The 18,772-nt window shown below is 39.1% G+C and overlaps 1 protein-coding gene across 8 annotated transcripts in view; it reads right to left on the bottom strand.

The window, feature by feature from the left end:
- Positions 1 to 1,918: 1,918 nt before the first annotated feature.
- ARHGAP24 (Rho GTPase activating protein 24) overlaps positions 1,919 to 18,772 on the bottom strand; it is a 531,966-nt gene continuing 515,112 nt past the window's right edge. For all 8 annotated transcript variants that reach the window (XM_047717878.1, XM_047717881.1, XM_047717884.1 and 5 more), the window contains 2 exons: positions 6,890 to 7,967; positions 1,919 to 3,631 (listed from right to left, as the gene is read on the bottom strand). In XM_047717878.1, the coding sequence (XP_047573834.1) occupies positions 3,388 to 3,631; positions 6,890 to 7,967 (1,322 nt within the window). In that variant the 3' untranslated portion in view covers positions 1,919 to 3,387. The remainder of the gene's footprint in view (positions 3,632 to 6,889; positions 7,968 to 18,772) is intronic.

Genomic DNA, 18,772 nt, shown 5'->3' with positions numbered 1-18,772 from the left:
AGAAACAAAATTTAAAAAGTATAGATGTCAGTGGGCCTACTGTCATGCACAATTCTGTTTTAAGTGTTCTCTGAAGGATACCCAGCTATATGGTTCAGCTAGTGAAACCAACATTATAGACTCAACACTTAGAAGCCAATCCTTTCTCCTGAGCTCATAATTTAAGAATCATTCTAGTCGCTTATTAGTTTTAAAGAGGTCTATACAGGATGTAGCAAATGAACTCTTGATACTACCTACTTATTTCCATTTTATTTTTCTGTCAATTTGTAGTTAATATTTTCTGGGCATTTAGCCAAATTAATGGAAGAACTAGTAGAAACTCAGGCGGACAAGCTACTCATGGTACACAGCGATTGAAGGTCATCACCGCTGAGATTGATAATTAAAATTAGCAGCATCCCTCATAAATCAAAGACCGGATTTACAGCTAACTCTTCATGCTGGCATTCTATGGAATAAAGGGTGGAGATGGAAGGATTTAAGATCAGTCAGATACAATTCTACTCTCTTAGGTAAGGAAGCTCCTTTATTAATAGAGCTATCAACAGGGCTAACTGGCAGTCACTGGGATAGTCATATTACATACCACTTTTAAGTATCACAATGTCACTATTTGGTAGGAGTTATTACCTCCACTTTACTGATGAAAAAACTGAGGCTCAGAAAGGTTAAGTGACTTGTAATTCATTGCTGTGCATCTTGCCTAAGGCATGTTGATGAGATGCATATATAGGTCTTCTTGGCTCTCTGTTTCCTGCTATTTCCATTCTACCATGGTGTTTCCTAAAATGTCTCTTATTGGTGAAGAAAATAATCAGGTATGGAAAAGACTAAAAGAGATATACGCAAATTAGGAGCACAAGGTAACTAACTCTGAGTTGAGATCCTAGAAGCTTTATAGGGGAACTAACATTTGATCTGGCTCTTTAAAAAAAAAAAAATGGTAGGGCTGTGCCAGATAGAAGGAAGGTAGTGAAGATGGACATGACAATAGAAGGTGGAAAGTTCCAGAGGCACGAAGGGGCATGGTAGGGGTGGAGGAAGTGGTAAGAGTTACAAAAAAAAAAAAAAAAAAAAAAAAAAAATGCAGGTCACAGCCTTCTACACTGTGGGAAGGGAACATCCTGTGGGTGAGAGTCTACATGATAGTAGGTAGCAAGGCCATGTATGGTAGGACAGGCAGCCTAGAAGGGACATCCTGCAAAAGGAGAGAGGCTTTCATCAAAGACGAGGAGGAACTGACCAAAGAGAGTAGACTCATTAGGCAAGGCTGAGCAGACTGGATGGTACTTGGTGAGTGAATTCAAGAGTGGGAAAGAGTGGAGAGAAAAATGAGGAAGAACGCTTAGGGCATCCTCTCTGTCTAGCAGGTGCTGTGCTCAGCTTGCACACCATCTCCCTCACTGAAACCACGTAACAAGTCCGTGAGAGGAGTATTGTTGTTATTCCCAGTCTACAGTGCAAAAAGTGAGGCTTAGAAGTCTCAGTCAGAGCAATTTGTGGAAAATCTGAAGGTAGGCTGGGTAACTGCATGCCCTCTGATTTTTCCTATTGCGTCCTTCAGCTCCCTGAGGAGTCCACGGTTTTCATTCGCTAGGACAGGGCCTGGGCAGAGATGGAAATGTATGTAAGAGAGCCCCACTGAGATCAACAGGGTACATTTTGAGTTTAACTTTTCTATGTGATATCCAGGTGGAAGTATCTGGTTAAAGAATCCGAAAGTGGGAGAACAGAAAACTAAAGGTGAAGAGGCAGCAGTATTATAGAAAGTGGTTAAAACCCAGGGACCACAGAAGTTTGCTTGGTGGAAGGATATACACAAAAGTGAATGGTGACGAGGCTGGATGCTCTAAAGACTATGTTCCATTTGAAAATAAATAAGCACACACAGACATAGAACCTTCTAACAACACAGTCCTATAAACTCAAGCAGTCTTTATTTCCAGTTATGCCTTTTGTGACTTTTCGTTCTAGGGTGAGAAATAGTTCCTTGCCTGGCTTCTCAAAGTCATTGCCTTACTGGAGCGTGAAGAGTTGTTCTTTCCAAACTCTACCTCCAGAGAGCCTTGGGCTCCTACAGACAGTCACCATTACTCATGTGCATAAACTTGTCAAAATTGGACCTCAAAACATTCACATCTTAAAATTGTTGTGAACAAGTATGTTTTCAACTGGGAAGAACAATATTGTAAAAATTAGAAGCAAAATGGTTGGCTTCTTCCTAACTTGTCTCCTCCTCCTGGGCTATCCACTCCATCCCCTGCCTTTCCCAGCAGTCCTGCAGACAGAATCCCGGGTGACAACAGGACAGTAGGCCTGAGTGACAGAAACATGTCACTGTACGGCTCACATGCTAGCCGTTCAACTGAGAGGGTCACGGTCACACCATCTCACTGCCTGCACTGCAGTGTGTTTGCTGGGGGTTGGAGGCAAGGTCTGAGCAGATAGGAGGGGTTCCTGTGGCATAGAATTGCGAGCATTGTTTCCCAACCTTCAAATGGTGGGAAGAACTGTTCTCGAAACCATGTAGCAGTTACCGAGACTCAGTCCTGAAGGTCAGAGTAGTTCATGGCATGACTCATTAAATGCTTTTACCATCTGCTCCCTCTAAAGTGCATTCCGCACAGGAGACATTCATCTGTGGGACTGACCAGGCAGACAATAAGCCTTGAGATGGGGCCTTTTATATTCTTCCCACAAAATCCAAGATTCTCTGTGTCAAGACACCTCCCTAAGAAAACTGAGCAGTGTCGGGGGAGGAATTTGAAGAGCAAATCAAAGGTTCCTGGTGAGTCTACTGTATTTTATAAAACTATTTACATTTCTCTTTTGGTCATGGTGGGGTCTATTGGCACAAACAGCACAGCCACGAAATATTCTTTTGACTTTAATAACTCATCTGATATATATTTATATATATTTATATATCTGCTCATCTTCATTTCCTCAGCAAAAGGGGAAATAAAAATATTGATCTATAAAATAAGCTGATGATAACACAATGCCAAAAATAGCTTACGTTAAGTGCAAGGGGTGAAGCTTGAAAGCAAGCTAAATTGCAACAACATATTGATTTAACATTTTAAATACAAGACTTGCAATAAAATAATTCTTGAGATATGCTTCCCATTTTTAGTTTACTTTTTTTTTTAAAAACTACTCTATATACACATATCCAGTTGTAACACTTGACAGTAGCATTATGGGGCATGATATAACTTTGGTACACATTGCAGATATGGATGGGTAATGTCTGTAAATGATATTCCTTCACCAGTTAGAGAACTGTACAGCAGGGGACCGGCCACCTGATCCCACAGAATGTTCCCACCAGCACCCCGGAGCCCCCGCCACGTCCATCGGAGACAGTGGGAGGAAGCAGGCTCACTGGATCCATATTGTGTTTCCTCTCTCGGTTCTTCTGGGTTCCACTGTCAGCTCCCCAAACGTGGAGAAAAACTGCTCCATTTCTTTCTGAAGCATGTCATTTCTTTTCTCAGCATCTTCTTTTGCTCGCTCGGCGTTTCGCATTTTGATTTCTATCATTGTGAACTTTTTCCTTTCTTGATCCAGTTCATCGTGGAGGCTCATCATCTCTGTTTCCAAAGTCAAGTTTCGCTGCTCTAAGCTAGAGAAGGTGAGGGAAGGAACAAAGGATAAAGTGATGTCATTCACTTGAAATGGGATGGGGATGCAAATATTTTCTGAACTCTATCTCTACAAGGCTTAGGAAATTGTAATGGACCCTTTCAAATCAGCAAAGTAAGGTCTAATGATTTAAAAGATGTATTTTTATTTATTCGTTCATTCGTTGATTCTATCTGCTGGGATGATTTACTATCATTTTAACAAGAAGACCCCAAGACCTCGCTTGGAAGCACTTAGCTGTCCTTTGATTGTGAATAAATGAACGTGAGCACAGAGAAGCCGGAGACTGATTATGAGGGAGCACAGAATGGCAGATGCAGGAGGAAACCCAAACCACAGGGCTTCCTGCAGTCATTTCAGGTGAAGCTGGCTTTACTAAAAGAAAAGAGAAAATCTGATAAAGTTGGAAGAGAAAAGAGGACATCACATTTGCTTTTGGGCAAAGGAAAAATAACGGTAGTGAGAATGTCATGGCTGGATAGCTCAAGTCTTTTCTGCCAGGAAGTTACTAATCAACATAAAGGTGGCATAGCAGTATTAGTATCAGAAGAAATAGATTTTCAGCAAAAAACATTATTAAAGATGACCATGACTTAATGAATAAAGGACCAATTCATCAGGGAGAATGAACAATACTGAACTTTTATTCACCAAGTAGTCTAGCCTCACATTATTCAATATAAAATATAATAAAATTATAAGGAGAAATTGATAAATCTATAGTAATATGAGATTTTTCCTTTCTTGGAAATTATAGATCTGATAGAAATTAGAACAAATGTAAAAGGTTGGAACAACTTGACCAACAGACTTGATCTATTAGTCATATATGGAATCCCAAACCAGTAAAAACAGAATAGTTTTTACCAGGCCAAATAATTGATAATATAAACAAATTTCTCCTACCACAATACAGTAAGGTTAGGAACTAATTTTGGGGGTAAAAGAACATCAAACTCATACATTTAAAAGCTAAACAACACATATCAGTGATAACTAAACAAAGTAAAGTACTATCTATCTATCTATTATCATCTATATCCTATATCTATGAATTTGTCTAAATTCAGTATTTATGGGATGGAGTTTAAAAGAAATTGAAAGAGAAATGTATGACTGCAAATAGAAATGATCACAAATTAACTAGAATGGTTAACTCTTCCATTTCTGTGCCTTGGGCCCATGGCAGCTCGTCTGCCCCACTCTGCTATGGGCCTCACCCTCCGGCTGTCAAGGGGGTTAGAATGCTACAGGAAGAGGGCTCACTGAGATGACATTCTACTGGGAAGTTCCGTTATTTTCTCAAAGTCTCTGAAGTGCACCATAGATCACAGAACACAAACAGGCCATCAATGTTCTCACAAATGAATGTGTACATCGGCAACCATTCAGAATAGCTTTTTTTCTCTATTAATACAAGTTTAAAGTGCTGTCTCTTGCTTCCCAGTGCTAAGTGCTAAGTTATCGTCACATACTGGCAGAAATTCAGAGTTCTGGTAGCCAATGATTCCAAAAATGACACTCAGAAATGAGAGTCACCTTATTAGCTGACAGCATGTTTCTTCTTCCGTAAACCTCCTGTCACTTGGCATTATATAGAAAAATTCAAACCAAGTTTCTGTTCAGCAAGGTTTATAAAAACTACTTTCTAAGAAAGTCATTTTTCAACTTAATGTGTAAGTGGTACTTCAGTTTATATTTACTTTACCAAAGTTCTTGAAAATCTGTAACTTTTGGCCTGATAACTGACTAATAGATGGGAGACATATTAAAATGTACGGAAGCCAACTTTATGTATAAAGCAGCAGCGTGTGGCATCTGGCGACATGGAGCTTCTGAAGCAGGACACAGACTGAGGCCCACTCTTAGGAGGACCCCGGAACACCCATGAAGGAGGAGGGCCACCAAGTCGCACAGCCTGAAACGGGGGTGGAGACCACAGAGGGGCGGCTTCATGCTGAACTAAGCCTTGAGCCTTCTACTTGAGTGAAATGCCCTCTTCACCTACACTAAGCTGAGGGGAGAACATGAAGACCATCGGTTTTAGAATATCCGTAACCGTGGTGAAAATGTCGGGGAGGACATTCTGGTTTCCAGCCCAAGGTGCTGTTTGTGAGCCCTGGGCTCCATTCTCCATTCCCACCTCTCAAGTCCACAGAACACGTGACAGTCAGGGGCGCTGTGAACAAAGGACCCTTGGCAAACACCCCTTATCCTGCTGCGGCTGCTTTCCTGGAAAAGTTGCTAGGCACACTCCTACCTTGGTCATCTTGTGAGAAGATGCAAACTGATATAAATTAGGAGTTAGCATAATCGCTTCATTAGAAATTATAGCTTTTGCTCCTCATTTAGCCTAGAATTTCCCTTGTGCATATGAACACACTTTATGTCAATGCTCTTCTCAAAAACATCCAATGGATCCTAATCTCAGAACAAAAACCAGACTGAAAATGATCCCCAAGGTCCTATGCCACTGGGCCCTGTTCCCCCACTGAGCCCCCAGCCCAGCCTATCTCCTGGCATTTCCACTTGTTCTTCTCTCAGGGATCCGCACGGCTTCCTTTTGGACTACCTGGAAGGCCCTGCACGTGACCTTACACCTCACCAAAGCTTCTTACCCCTCTTCCATGTTAGTCTTCCACCTAGCATCTGATCTACTTTACTTCTTGATCTGTCTCTGTGGTGGAACAGAAGCGGGTTCCATGAGGGCTGAGTTTTTGTCTATTTTATTCACCACTGACCCCTCAAGGCCTGGCACTGAGCCCGGCATGCAGCGGACCCTCTCTCAACATCCAACAATTAAAATAACAAAAAATAGATATGTTTCTTTCGACACCTTTTCTTTACCCTCATCTCACCCTCTGCCCATCAGTGAAAACAGGCTCCTTACTTTCCATTTATCCCAGGCCCTCTTTCCAGCTCTTAACACAAACCTACACATTTAATAACAGAAAATAGAATGACGGAGCCACTATTCTGGGCCAGGGACAATGCCCTGTGATTTCTCATATGCTTTTAAGGTAAAAAATTACTCATAGTTCCAGTTTTTCACAGTAAGAACCCGAAAGCTCACAGAGAAGTCTCCCCAAGTCCCACAGCTTACAAGTGGGAAAGCTTGGACTTGAACTCAGGTCTCTGGCTCCGGAACCAGCGTGTTTAACCTCCCGTGTCAACCCGTCCCTGCGGGAGGAGGTGGTTGCCGCCTTTCTGGCAGCTAGGTGCTCCGGATTTTCCTCACCTCTTTATCCTGGACTCATACTCTATCTTCTGTTTGGTCATCTCCTGCTTCAGGCTGGACACTAAACTGTGCAGTGCGCTGTGGTTGCTGGTGGTGTTGCCCACGAATGTCTCACTGTTGTCACTGCTGCTGGTGGCACGACTACTTCGACCTCCCACACTCCTCCGGTCACTCTTGTTTTCATAGTCCCCAGGGTGGGAGAGGTCATCCTGCGGGGGCCCATCCAAAACAGGGTCCTCAAAATTAGCCCCGTAGAAGTCTTGCTCTGGGCAGGTGGTGGTGGAGGAGCGACAGGAGTTGGAATTCTCGGGAAGGGAGATTTCGCAGGAGGACGTGGACCAGGTGGCACTGTCGACACTCTGCTTATCATCCAGGTTCATCATGGAGAACTGCTGATGGACATTGTCATAGGTGGAGAGCCTGTTGTGCTGGCCTGACTCTCCTCCTTGCTCTTTCTGCTTGTTATCCCTCAGGGTCACATAGCCATTGGGCAGCCAGCTCATACTGCGACCGTTCATGGGGTTCCCAAGTGTGTCGGGGTTCAAAATGCCCATTCGCACTGTACCGTTCTGGACACTGTGGGTGCCCATTTTGGTACCAGACCCCTTCAGGGAAGAGGTCCTTCTGGCCTGTAAGCTCCCATTGGGAGTGGTTTGGGTTTTCTCCAGACCTTCCACATTACTGCTGCTGAAGGATCCGTTGGTGACGATCCCACTGCCCTTATTGAAGGCAGGATTCTTTTTGACCATGAGAGGGGGGCTCCTAGACACATCCAGCTTGTGAACGCTGTTCCTTGGGCTGTTGGTTTTACTACCCGGTACAGCTGTGGGGGATCCGTTATCCATGCCGCTTCTCTGAGGAGACTCAGACTTGTCCCAAGAGCACCGCCTACCAGGACTGTCCTTGGTATTATTGTTCTCCTTGTTCTGTAGCTGACCCATGGTGGCTTTCTTCTGAATTTCATTGTTATTGTTACTCACTCCATCTTGGGGTTTGGTTTGTGGTTCTGCCTCTTTGGGGAAGAGGCGGTCGTGTTTGCCAATCATCACGGACATCAACTGCTGGACCACCACAGTGCCTAGAATCACATAGGAAACATAGTAATACAAGTGAAATAGTTTTATTTCCCGCTTTGAAAGTGACTTAAAGAACCACAGCATTATTCAGATGAACATTCAGCATTATTATCAGTAGTGCTGAACTATATTCTTAATGATAATAGCAATAGAAACTAAAAGTTCTTGACCATTTACGTTTGCCACAAACCACACCAAGCACTTTATTTTTGTTAGTTGGGTTTTAAGACAAATCTCCGAACGGGTGGTTATTATCATTGTATTGTAAATGTTAAGTAACTTGATGAAGGTCACAAAGCTATTAAGCAGCAGAATCAGGACTTCAAATCAGAGCTAGCTAGTTCCAGAGAATAGGCTTTAAATCATTAGACAGCACTTCCTGCAAGTTTGAGATTTATTTATGAGAAATCTTCCTTAGGAGGAGGTCAATGTGATCTCTCATCTGACAGTTGCCTCAAACCACCAAGATATTTTAGTGGCATTTCTTAGTGGAAACCTATATGATCTCTGGTGGATATGGGGTCTGTCTGTCTAATGTAGCAAGATAAGTTCCATGTGACTTTTGTTCACTATTCAAAAGTTTCAAGGCATTTTAAGTGACATCAGCCAGAATGGTGTAATAAGGATCTCCAAAAATCCTCTTTTGTGTAAAAGCAACTGACAGAAGTATCCTGAATCCACATTTGTAGGGATCTGGAAATTAATTAAAGGCTTGTCACAGTCTGGAGAATTTTTACTCAAGAAAAATGGTGGCTCAGTAAGAAACAGCAAGCTCTGTGGGGTTTTAACTTTGTCCCCATCCTCTTCTCCCCAGCTTTGCAGTAGCTTTGAAAGCTAGTATCCCACAATCACAGTGGGAACCAGCAGCTTGACAGCCACTGCAATGGACAAAACAGAGTTGGAATTCCAAACTCCATTCCCAGAGTACTGTCACTGCTTGACCTGTTTGTGGTTCCTTTGAAGACCCCCCCTCACAATGCATGTCTTTAATTGATCTGACCAGGAATGTGACCAGCGGGAGAAGAGCATTTTTCTCAGGGGCATTTGTCAAAAATAATGAGGGCTCTTTCGTTTAACATCATGGCTGCCAGAAGCAGTGGAAAACAGTTGGGACAGACAACAGGCTAACCACAAGCTTAAAAGGAATCCGAGGAATGTGATTTCCATGGGGGAGGGGGGGTTGAAAAGCTTGGATCTATTCCTGGGAGTCTAGAAGACTACATGCATCTTTAGGGTTATGTGTATGTCTACAGCTGTTTGTATGCTCAGGAAAGAATTGAAAGTCCCTAGTCTCTGCCCTCTGGCTAATCTTGAGGCTCTGCATGAGCAGAAACTGAAGGCTACTGCAGAATTGTGAACTACCCGACTGTCAAGGTTTGCATACATTTTTGCCCTATGGTTAAAAAAAGGGGGGGGGGAGGGACTTATTGGCCTGGGCAATTTAAGGAAATCTTTGCCAATAATTAATTGACAACCAAGCAAACCAAGCATAGACATCAGTGGCCACATATGGCAAAGAATATAGACTTTATAGAATTAGTCCAGAAAAATCACTAGGCAAACAACAACAAACATAAGGAAGAGGAGGACCTGATATCCAAAGTTCTCACATTATTGTATTACTACAAATGTCTTTTCAGTGAAAATTTTGAGACATGTAAAGAGTAAAGGCATTATAGCCGATACCCAGGGAAAAAAAACAACAAACTCTGAGGAAGCCCAGTGTACTCACTAGACAAAGACTTTAAATCAGCTGTTTTAAATGTGTTCTAATAACTAAAGGAAACCATGTCTAAAGAGACCAGATGAAAGATGTCTAAAGAGACGAGATGAAAATGAGAATAATGTCTTACCAATTTATTTATTATCAATGAAGAGACAGAAAGTATTAAAAAATGAACGAAATAGGGGTGCATGGGAGGCTCAGTGGGTTAAAGCCTCTGCCTTCGGCTCAGGTCATGATCCCAGGGTCCTGGGATGGAGCCCCACATTGGGCTCTCTGCTCAGCAGGGAGCCTGCTTCCTCCTCTCTCTCTGCCTGTCTCTCTGCCTAATTGTGATCTCGGTCTGTCAAATAAATAAATAAAATCTTAAAAAAAAAAAAAGAACCAAATAGATATGCTGGAGTTGAAAAGTATAAAAACCGAAATGGAAAAAAAAAAAAAAAAATCAGTAGAGGGAAACAACAGCAGATACGAGCAGGCGGAAGAAAGATTGTTATACCTGAAAATAGGTCAACTGACGTTATCCAGTCCAAAAAACATAAAGGAAAAAAAAAGAAGAAAAATAAACAGCCTCACAGACCTGTGGGACACCATAAAGTATGCCAGCGTATGCCTAATGGTAGTTCCAGAAGGAGAGTCCCAAAAGAGAAAGAATAAAGAAATAGTTGCTGAAAATGTCCCAGTTTGATGAAAAACATGATCTGTATATCCAAAAGGATCACCAAATTTCATGCTAGATAGATGTCAAAGGATCCAAACCTAGACCCACTGTAGTCAAGCTGTCTTAAACCAAAAACATAGAAGGACTCTTGAAAGGAACAGAGAGAAGCAACTCATGTACAAGGGATCCTTAGTAAGATTAACAGCTGCTTTCTCATTGCCCCAAGGTAATGCGATAAGATATATACTAAAAGACTGCCAAGCAAGAATTCTATATCCAACAAACCTATGCTTCGAAATGGAGGGGAAATAAAGACATTGCTAGATAAAACAGAGAATCTGTTACTAGCAAACCTGCTCTACAAGAAACAACAAAGCATTAGGCAGGACATTTTAAATGATGAAAAGTCCTATGAGGAAGAAAATAATTCTCTTACACAGATGAAAATATCATGGTGTCTATTTGATTCTTGTATCTTCACTATGCACTGTAAAGGATGAATTAGAAATGAGTATAAATCTCAGCAAAAATAACTCAAGACAATAAAGGATAAAAAAGTTAATCCATTATTAAAAGCAGTAATTTATTAAAAAAAAATCAATGGACTTCTCAGGTTTTATGGAATACCAGCTGAAATCTCAAGTATATTTTCACATATTCCTCACTGCCTTCCAAGCTGAGCTCCTATCCCTTAAAACTGGCTGTCACCATTAAGTAGGCTTCTCAAGTAGTTTCCTAACTTGGAGTCCCTCCCCCCTCAATAACCCAAGAAACTCCTTATGTATTCATTTATTCATGTATCCACAATAAACAGTATAGGCTAATGCAGACATCAATCATCTTTGCTTTGACTTGAAATATACTAATTTGATGTGTTAACTGGGTTTATATGATGTTGCTCTTAGGAATAGTCTCCAGTAAATAGACACAGCAAAACAATTTAAATTCCAGTTAGTAAGTGTACTTTCTATACAAAATACTAAAATTGAGATTTGGTGGGGAAAACGATGACAAGGGCTTTGACAATCCAGATTCCTACTGGAAACAGCTACTAACTGGCTAGCTGTCAGGGAGTAGAGGCCTGATCTGGCTGGGGTGAGGCCACTCTTTAGCTTAAAGCAACGTGTTGGCAAAATATGACTCTGAATGTAATTCAAAAATCCAAATTTTGAATATGAAAAAATGTGTTAAATCCATCTATATCCTGCACACTTCTGTGATAATCCAAAACCTAACAGTACATTTAGATCCCAAATCTTCAATGTGCCAGGTCTGATTCTGGGTCAGTGTTGCTCAAACATTAGTATTCATTCAAATTACCTGGAGATTCTGTTAAAATGTTTTGGGTGGGGCATGAGATTGTACATTTCTAACCAGCTCCCAAATGACATCAGCAGTCATCCAACCTGTCCTCTTCTCAGCAGCAGCACCCACCTCCCTCCCTGGTAAGGGAAGACAGGTTTGTCTGGGGCAGCAGGAGGAAATAAAATTCTCCAGGTGGAGAGGGAAGGGTCTGGTTCAGATTTTTATATCACCTGGGAGCTTCAGACTTGCAGGACCCACTGAAGACCTTCTCAGTCGGGGAACTTGCACATTAACAAGATCTCCGGGTGGTTCCTATGTATGTTGGAGTTTGAGAAACAGTGATTTAGGTGGAGATGTTTCACTTACATCTTTTAAATTAAGTTTCTCAAAAGGCTGTGAGATAGGACTTAAAATTTTTCAGAAGAGAAAATTGAGGTTCAGAGAGGTTAAGCTATTTGCTCAAGGCCACCGAGATGATAATAGACCAGGGTGAAATGTCATACTTTGTCTTCTTACTCCAGAGCATGCCCTCATTCTAGATGTTTCAGCTGATGGAATTTAAGCTGTAGCAGCAACAAGTAAGCTTGGAGTTGTTCTAAGTAAGAAACTAAATAAAAGACATCTATGTATTGAATCAGAGTTGTGGAAGAAAAAGGACTCAAAAGATGAATGGTATTATATATCCATCTTTCCTTTTTTAGCCACCTCTGAATTTGTCATCCTATTTTCTGTGCATGTAGGAGTGAATCTGATGAAAAGATTTTAGTATAGTTAAAACGACTGTCAACACTGTCGTTTATGCACTGTTTGAAGACATGTGTACTTAGTCCTATTGCATTATTTGCTCATATGACAGACACACTTTCAAATATTAGCCGCCTCGATTATATACGCCTCTGTCTAGTACTTTGGGAACATGGAGCTTCCTCACATCACTAGAATATTAGCATCTGAAGCATCAGTGCTTCTCACCAGAGCTGTGAACTATGCAGGGCATTTAACTAATTGAAGAGTGACATTCCCAAGATCTCCATGACAAGTCTGTGAACAGTCATGACAAGTTACCTGCCATAATTATAGAGTGACTGTCAGGACCCTAGTGATCTAGAAATCTCTTTCTTCTACCTTGGGAGGCTTTGCTTTCATCTAGTATCCAGAATAATCAATGGCAATAGTTCTTGCAAAGGGATTTTCTTTCAATTTTTATATCTTTTTCGGACAGACTAGCTTAGTAATGATGAAGTATGTGTCACTATATACTCTTTTTTTTACTTTTTATTTCCTCCTCTCTGTCATTCTCTTCCTTGGGCTGCTAATGAAAAGCTTGAAGACCAAATAATGAGGTCAGACTGGTTATGATCACTAGCCTATTCTGAAAAGTCCAAGCAGATTCGGGGGTCCCAGTGTGCTATGTGGATCCTGAACTTCCCCTCACCTGTATACATTTATAAAGGTTGAATTTAAATACCACTTTATAGGCACTTCTTCACAAGAATTGGGTAAGAATTCAACTTTCCTTTAAAGGTACTTAGGCACTTTAAAATACACGTACGTATCAGGTGTATATGACAGCCATCTATGAAATGTAGTTTCAATTTGTTTTTTTTGCAATGACTAACCTTATACATGTGTCATTCTGTACATGTACAGATGTCTGCAAGTTATATAATGAATTTTGACAAATGACAGTCCTGGAAACACCATCTAATCATGAAATAGGCAATTCCCTTGTGCCTGTTTGTAGCCAATTCCCTATCCCCACCTTTGAACTATGGTAATCACTGATCTGCTTTCTAACACTATAGTTTTTCTTTTTCTAGAATTTCATATAAATGGAATTATGCAGTATGAAGTCTTTTGTGTCTAGGCATTATTCACTGAGCGTAATACTTTTGAGATTTATCCATATTGTTGGATGTAACAACAGTTCATTATTTTCATTGCTGGGTAGTATTCCATTTTATAAATATTCCAAAAATTGTTTATCTAATCACTGATTGATGGAAAACTGATCTGATTTCAGATTGGAGCTATTATGAAATAAAGTTGATATGAACATTTGACTAGAATTTTGGGTGAACATGTATTTTCTTTATATGGGGCTAAATACTTAGCACACCGCTCTCTGTTGGGTCTTATGGCTAATAAGTAGTTAAGTTTTTAAGTTAAAAGTTAAGTTTTTAAGTTTTTAAGAAGCTACCCAACTTTGCAAAATGGCTCTAACATTTTGTATTTCTACCAGCCAAGCCTAGTATTTTAAGTCTTAATTTTATACTTTGTAGAGGATGTGTAGTGGTAGCTCATTATAGCTTAAATTTGCATTCCTGTAATGACTAAAAATACTGAGCATCTTTCCATGTGTTATTTGCTATTTATCTCTGATGAAATGTCTAATTCAGATCTTTCACTCATTCCCCTCCCCCCACCTGGCCTCACTGTCCTATTATTTGTGTGAGTTATTTATATACTTTTAAAACAAATTCTTTAATCAGATATTTGATTCACATTATATTCCTCATTTCTATGGCTTGCCTTTTTGTTCTCTTAAGGATATCTTTTGAAGAGCAAAAGTTTTAATTTTGATTAAGCCCAAATTCTCAATTTTTTTTTATGGTTAGAGTTTTTTGTGTCCTAGTAGGTCTTTGACTAACTCAAAGCCATAAGGTTTTTTTCTCCTATATCTTTCTCCCTAAGTTTTATGCTTTTAGCTCTTACATTTAGGTCTATGATCCATTTCAATTTAATTTTCTGAGTGATGTGAAGTAAGGATAGAGGATTTCTTAAAACATATATGAAATTTTCCTGTATCATTTGTTGAAATGACTATCCCTTTCCCACTAAACTAACTTGGCACATATGTCAAAAACAAATGATGACATGTGTAGGTCTATTTCTTGACTCTGTTCTATTACATTGAGCTATATGACCATCTTTATGTTGATACCACACTGCCTTGATTATTTGTAGCATTATAGTTAAGTCTTAAATCAAGTAGTATATTTCAACTTTCTTTTTCCCTTTCAAATTGTTTTGACTATTCTGGATAATTTTTATTTCCATGTAAGGTTTACAAGCAGATTGTCAATTTCTACAAATAAATTTTTTCTCTGATATTTTTGAGAATTATGTTGAGACTATAGGTAAACTTTAGGAAAATTAATAGCTTATTGATTTTGACTATTCTAATTGATGAACATAGTATATTTCCCCATTTATATAGTTTTTTAAATACATGTTTAGTAGTCTTCAGGATATATGTCTTGTGCATATTTTCTTAAACTTATCCCTAATTTTTGATATTTATAAGTGTTGTTCTAAAATTATATTTTTATTTCAATTGCCATCAATGTTATTGCATAGAAATAAAATGAATTTTTATAAATTGACATTGTCTCATATGACCTTGGTAAGTTCACTTATTAGTTATAATAACTTTCCTTGTAGATTTCCTAGCATTTCCTACATGAGTTATCATCTTGTCTGTGAATAAACAGAGGTTTACAACTTCCTAATTTGTGTGTCTTTAATTCCTTCTTAACACTTTCTTGTCCTGGCTAGGATTTCTAGTACAGTCAAAGTGCCAGAAGTAGGCAATCTTACCTTAGGGGGAAAGCAGTCCATCTTTCACCATTAAGTATAATATTATAACTAAATTTTTTTTTACAGGTCACCTTTATTAAGATCCTTTTATTTCTAATTTGCTGACAGCCTTTACCATGAGTGGTGTTAGATTTTGTAAAATACCTTTTTTATATCCAAGGAGAGGATTAAAAAAAATTTGTCTGTTAATATAGTGAATTACATTGATTTTTATTTTATTTTTTTTTAAAGATTTTATTTATTTATTTGACAGAGAGAAATCACAAGTAGGCAGAGAGGCAGGCAGAGAGAGAGGAGGAAGCAGGCTCCCCGCTGAGCAGAAAGCCCGATGTGGGGCTTGAACCCAGGACCTGGGATCATGACCAGAGCCGAAGGCAGCGGCTTAACCCACTGAGCCACCCAGGTGCCCCATAATTACATTGATTTTTAAATAGCTATCCAAGTTGGCCTTCCTGGGATTAAAACCCACTGGTTTTGGTTTATTATCCTTTTTATATGTTCCTGAAGTCAGGATATTAGGGCCAAAGACATTAAAAAATATCAAATAAAATAAGAGTAAAGGTTAAATATAATGCCTAAGAAATCTATTTGGTTGTTAAAACTATCAAGAAATGCAAGGAAGTGATTGATACAAATGTTTATATAGTAAAATAGAGTTATAAGTAAGTGTGGGAGTAAGATGGAGTAATAGGACACAGAAAAGGACTTTGGGATGCTTAAAAAAGTTATATTTCTTGACCTGGGTGGTGATTTCTAGAGTATTTGTCTTATATAACTTCATTACAATGTGTATGTATGTGCATTATTGGTGGTTTTCATTATCATATGCATTCAAATTTTTTAAAAAAATTTTATTTATTTGACAGAGAGAGAGAGACAGTGAGAGAGGGAACACAAGCAGGGAGAGTGGGAGAGGGAGAAGTAGGCTTTCCACTGAGCAGGGAGCCCGAAACAGGGCTCCATACCAGGCCCCTGGGATCATGACCCGAGCTGAAGGCAGATGCTTAGCCAAATGAGCCACCCAGGCACCCCCATATGCATTCTACTTTATATTTTAAAAAGTTTTAGAAAACCATAGACTAAAGGATCTGTAAGCTTCTTATAGCTTCACATTTTATTCGTCTAATGTCTGCTAAACTCTTCCAAAAGAAATTAAGTTTTCTGGACCAACTAACTTACTGCCCCAAATCTGGTGTTCAGTTGATATTGCCCTAAATATCTGACAAGGAAATGAAGCTGAGTTGATGCAGGCAAACACTTAAAAGCTTTCCTCTGTCTGATAAGACATAGAGGAGAGGTGCCTGGGTGGCTCAGTGGGTTAAAGCCTCTGCCTTCAGCTCAGGTCATGATCTCAGGGTCCTGAGATCAAGCCCCACATTGGGCTCTCTGCTCAGCAGGGAGCCTGCTTCCTCCTCTCTCTCTGCCTGCCTCTCTGCCTACTTGTTATCTCTCTCTGTCAAATAAATAAATAAAATCTTTAAAAAAAAAGAAGACATAGAGGAATGAAAATCTTAGAATTTTCAAGAAAGGAACACTATCAGGATTATATTTTGTTCTAAAGCTCAGAGTAAAAATGAATTACTCATTCTTTCTTCTTCCCTCTTCCTTATTACATTCTTAAATGTTCAGTTAGTCCAGTTTTTAGAAAACAACAATACTACTAATGGCCATAGATAGGAAAGGTATTCAAGCAGTAAGTCCTGCTGGAAACAAACAGAAATAGAAGTTCCTTGTGGAAAATAATTTGAAGCATTTTATCATCTAGAAAACAATTCATATTTCAAACCACAGTTTAATAAGCAGCATTATCTTACAGAAGACCATCTTTTTCTATTTCTTGAAATCAGTCAAAAAAACCCAAAGTTAATAAAAATATATTAACTTAATATGTATTGGCTAGAATGTTTTAAATATCATTTGGAGTTCCTCTGTCATAATGGTAGTTAGGATGGCTTTTTATGTACCTGACAGTATTCTAGGTACTTTATGTACATTAATTCATTTAAAATTTTTGAATAAAGTTTTACATATGGAAAAAATATTAAAATAGTTACTTACTGAATTTTCTGAAAATTGTATGAGGCTCAAAAAGTGAACTAGATTTTTCTAGTTCCTGCATAATACTTCACAGCTGATTTGTTCTTATAAGGCTACTGAGGAATCTTTTAGTAAATTATTATGTGTAGTAAACTCAAAAAAAATGCCCAACTCCCAAAGAGAAGATTTTTGCCCTTGAAGAACTGGAGTCAATAAATGAAGTTACATTCTCACCAAAATACTAGCCAATAGCATCCAACAGTACATTAAAAGGATTATTTACCATGACCAAGTGGGATTTATTCCAGGACTGCAAGGTTGGTTCAACATCCACAAATCAATCAATGTGATACAATACATTAATAAAAGAAAGAACAAGAAAAAAAAAGAACAAGAACCATATGATACTCTCAATAGATGCTGAAAAAGCATTTTACAAAGTACAGCATCCTTTCTTGATCAAAACTCTTCAAAGTGTAAGGACAGAGGGTACACACCTCAGTATCATCAAAGCCATCTATGAAAAACCCACAGCGAATGTCATTCCCAATGGGGAAAAACTGAGAGCTTTTCTGCTAGGGTCAGGAACACAGCAGGGATGTCCATTTTCATCACTGCTATTCAACATAGTACTAGAAGTCCTAGCCTCAGCATCAGACAATAAAAAGAAATTAAAGGCATCCAAGTTGGCAAAGAAGTAGTCAAACTATCACTCTTTGCAGATGATATGATACTTTATGTGGAAAACCCAAAAGACTCTACTCCAAATCTGCTAGAAATTGTACAGGAATTCAGTAAAGTGTCAGGATATAAAATCAATGCACAGAAATCAGGTGCATTTCTATAAACCAAAAACAAGACAGAAGAAAGAAATTTAAGAAATCAATCCCATTTACAATTGCACCAAAACCCATAAGATACCTAGGAATAAACCTAACCAAAGAGGCAAAGAGTCTGTACTCAGAAAACTATAAAGCACTCATGAAAGAAATTGAGGAGGACACAAAGAAATAGAAAAATGTTCCATGCTCATGGATTGGAAGAATATTGTGAAAATGTCTATGCTACCTAAAGCAATCTATATGTTTAATGCAATCACTATCAAAATAGCATCAATGTTTTTCAAAGAAATGGAACAAATGATCCTCAAATTTATATGGAACCAGAAAAGACCTTGAAACGCCAGAGGAATGTTGAAAAAGAAAGCCAAAGTTGATGGCATCACAATTCCAGAGTTTAAGCTCTATTACAAAGCTGTCATTATCAAGACAGTATGGTACTGCCACAGAAACAGACACATAGATCAATGGAACAGAATAGAGAGCCCAGAAATAGACCCTCAACTCTATGGTCAACTAATCTTCAACAAAGCAGGAAAGAATGTCCAATGGGAAAAAGACAGTCTCTTCAACAAATGGGTGTTGGGAAACTTGGACAGCCACATGCAGAAAAATGAAACTGGACCATTTCCTTACACCACA

Source organism: Lutra lutra, chromosome 2, assembly GCF_902655055.1.
Source record: "Lutra lutra chromosome 2, mLutLut1.2, whole genome shotgun sequence".
NCBI lineage: Eukaryota > Metazoa > Chordata > Mammalia > Carnivora > Mustelidae > Lutra > Lutra lutra.
This window is presented reverse-complemented; position numbering and strand designations above follow the sequence as displayed.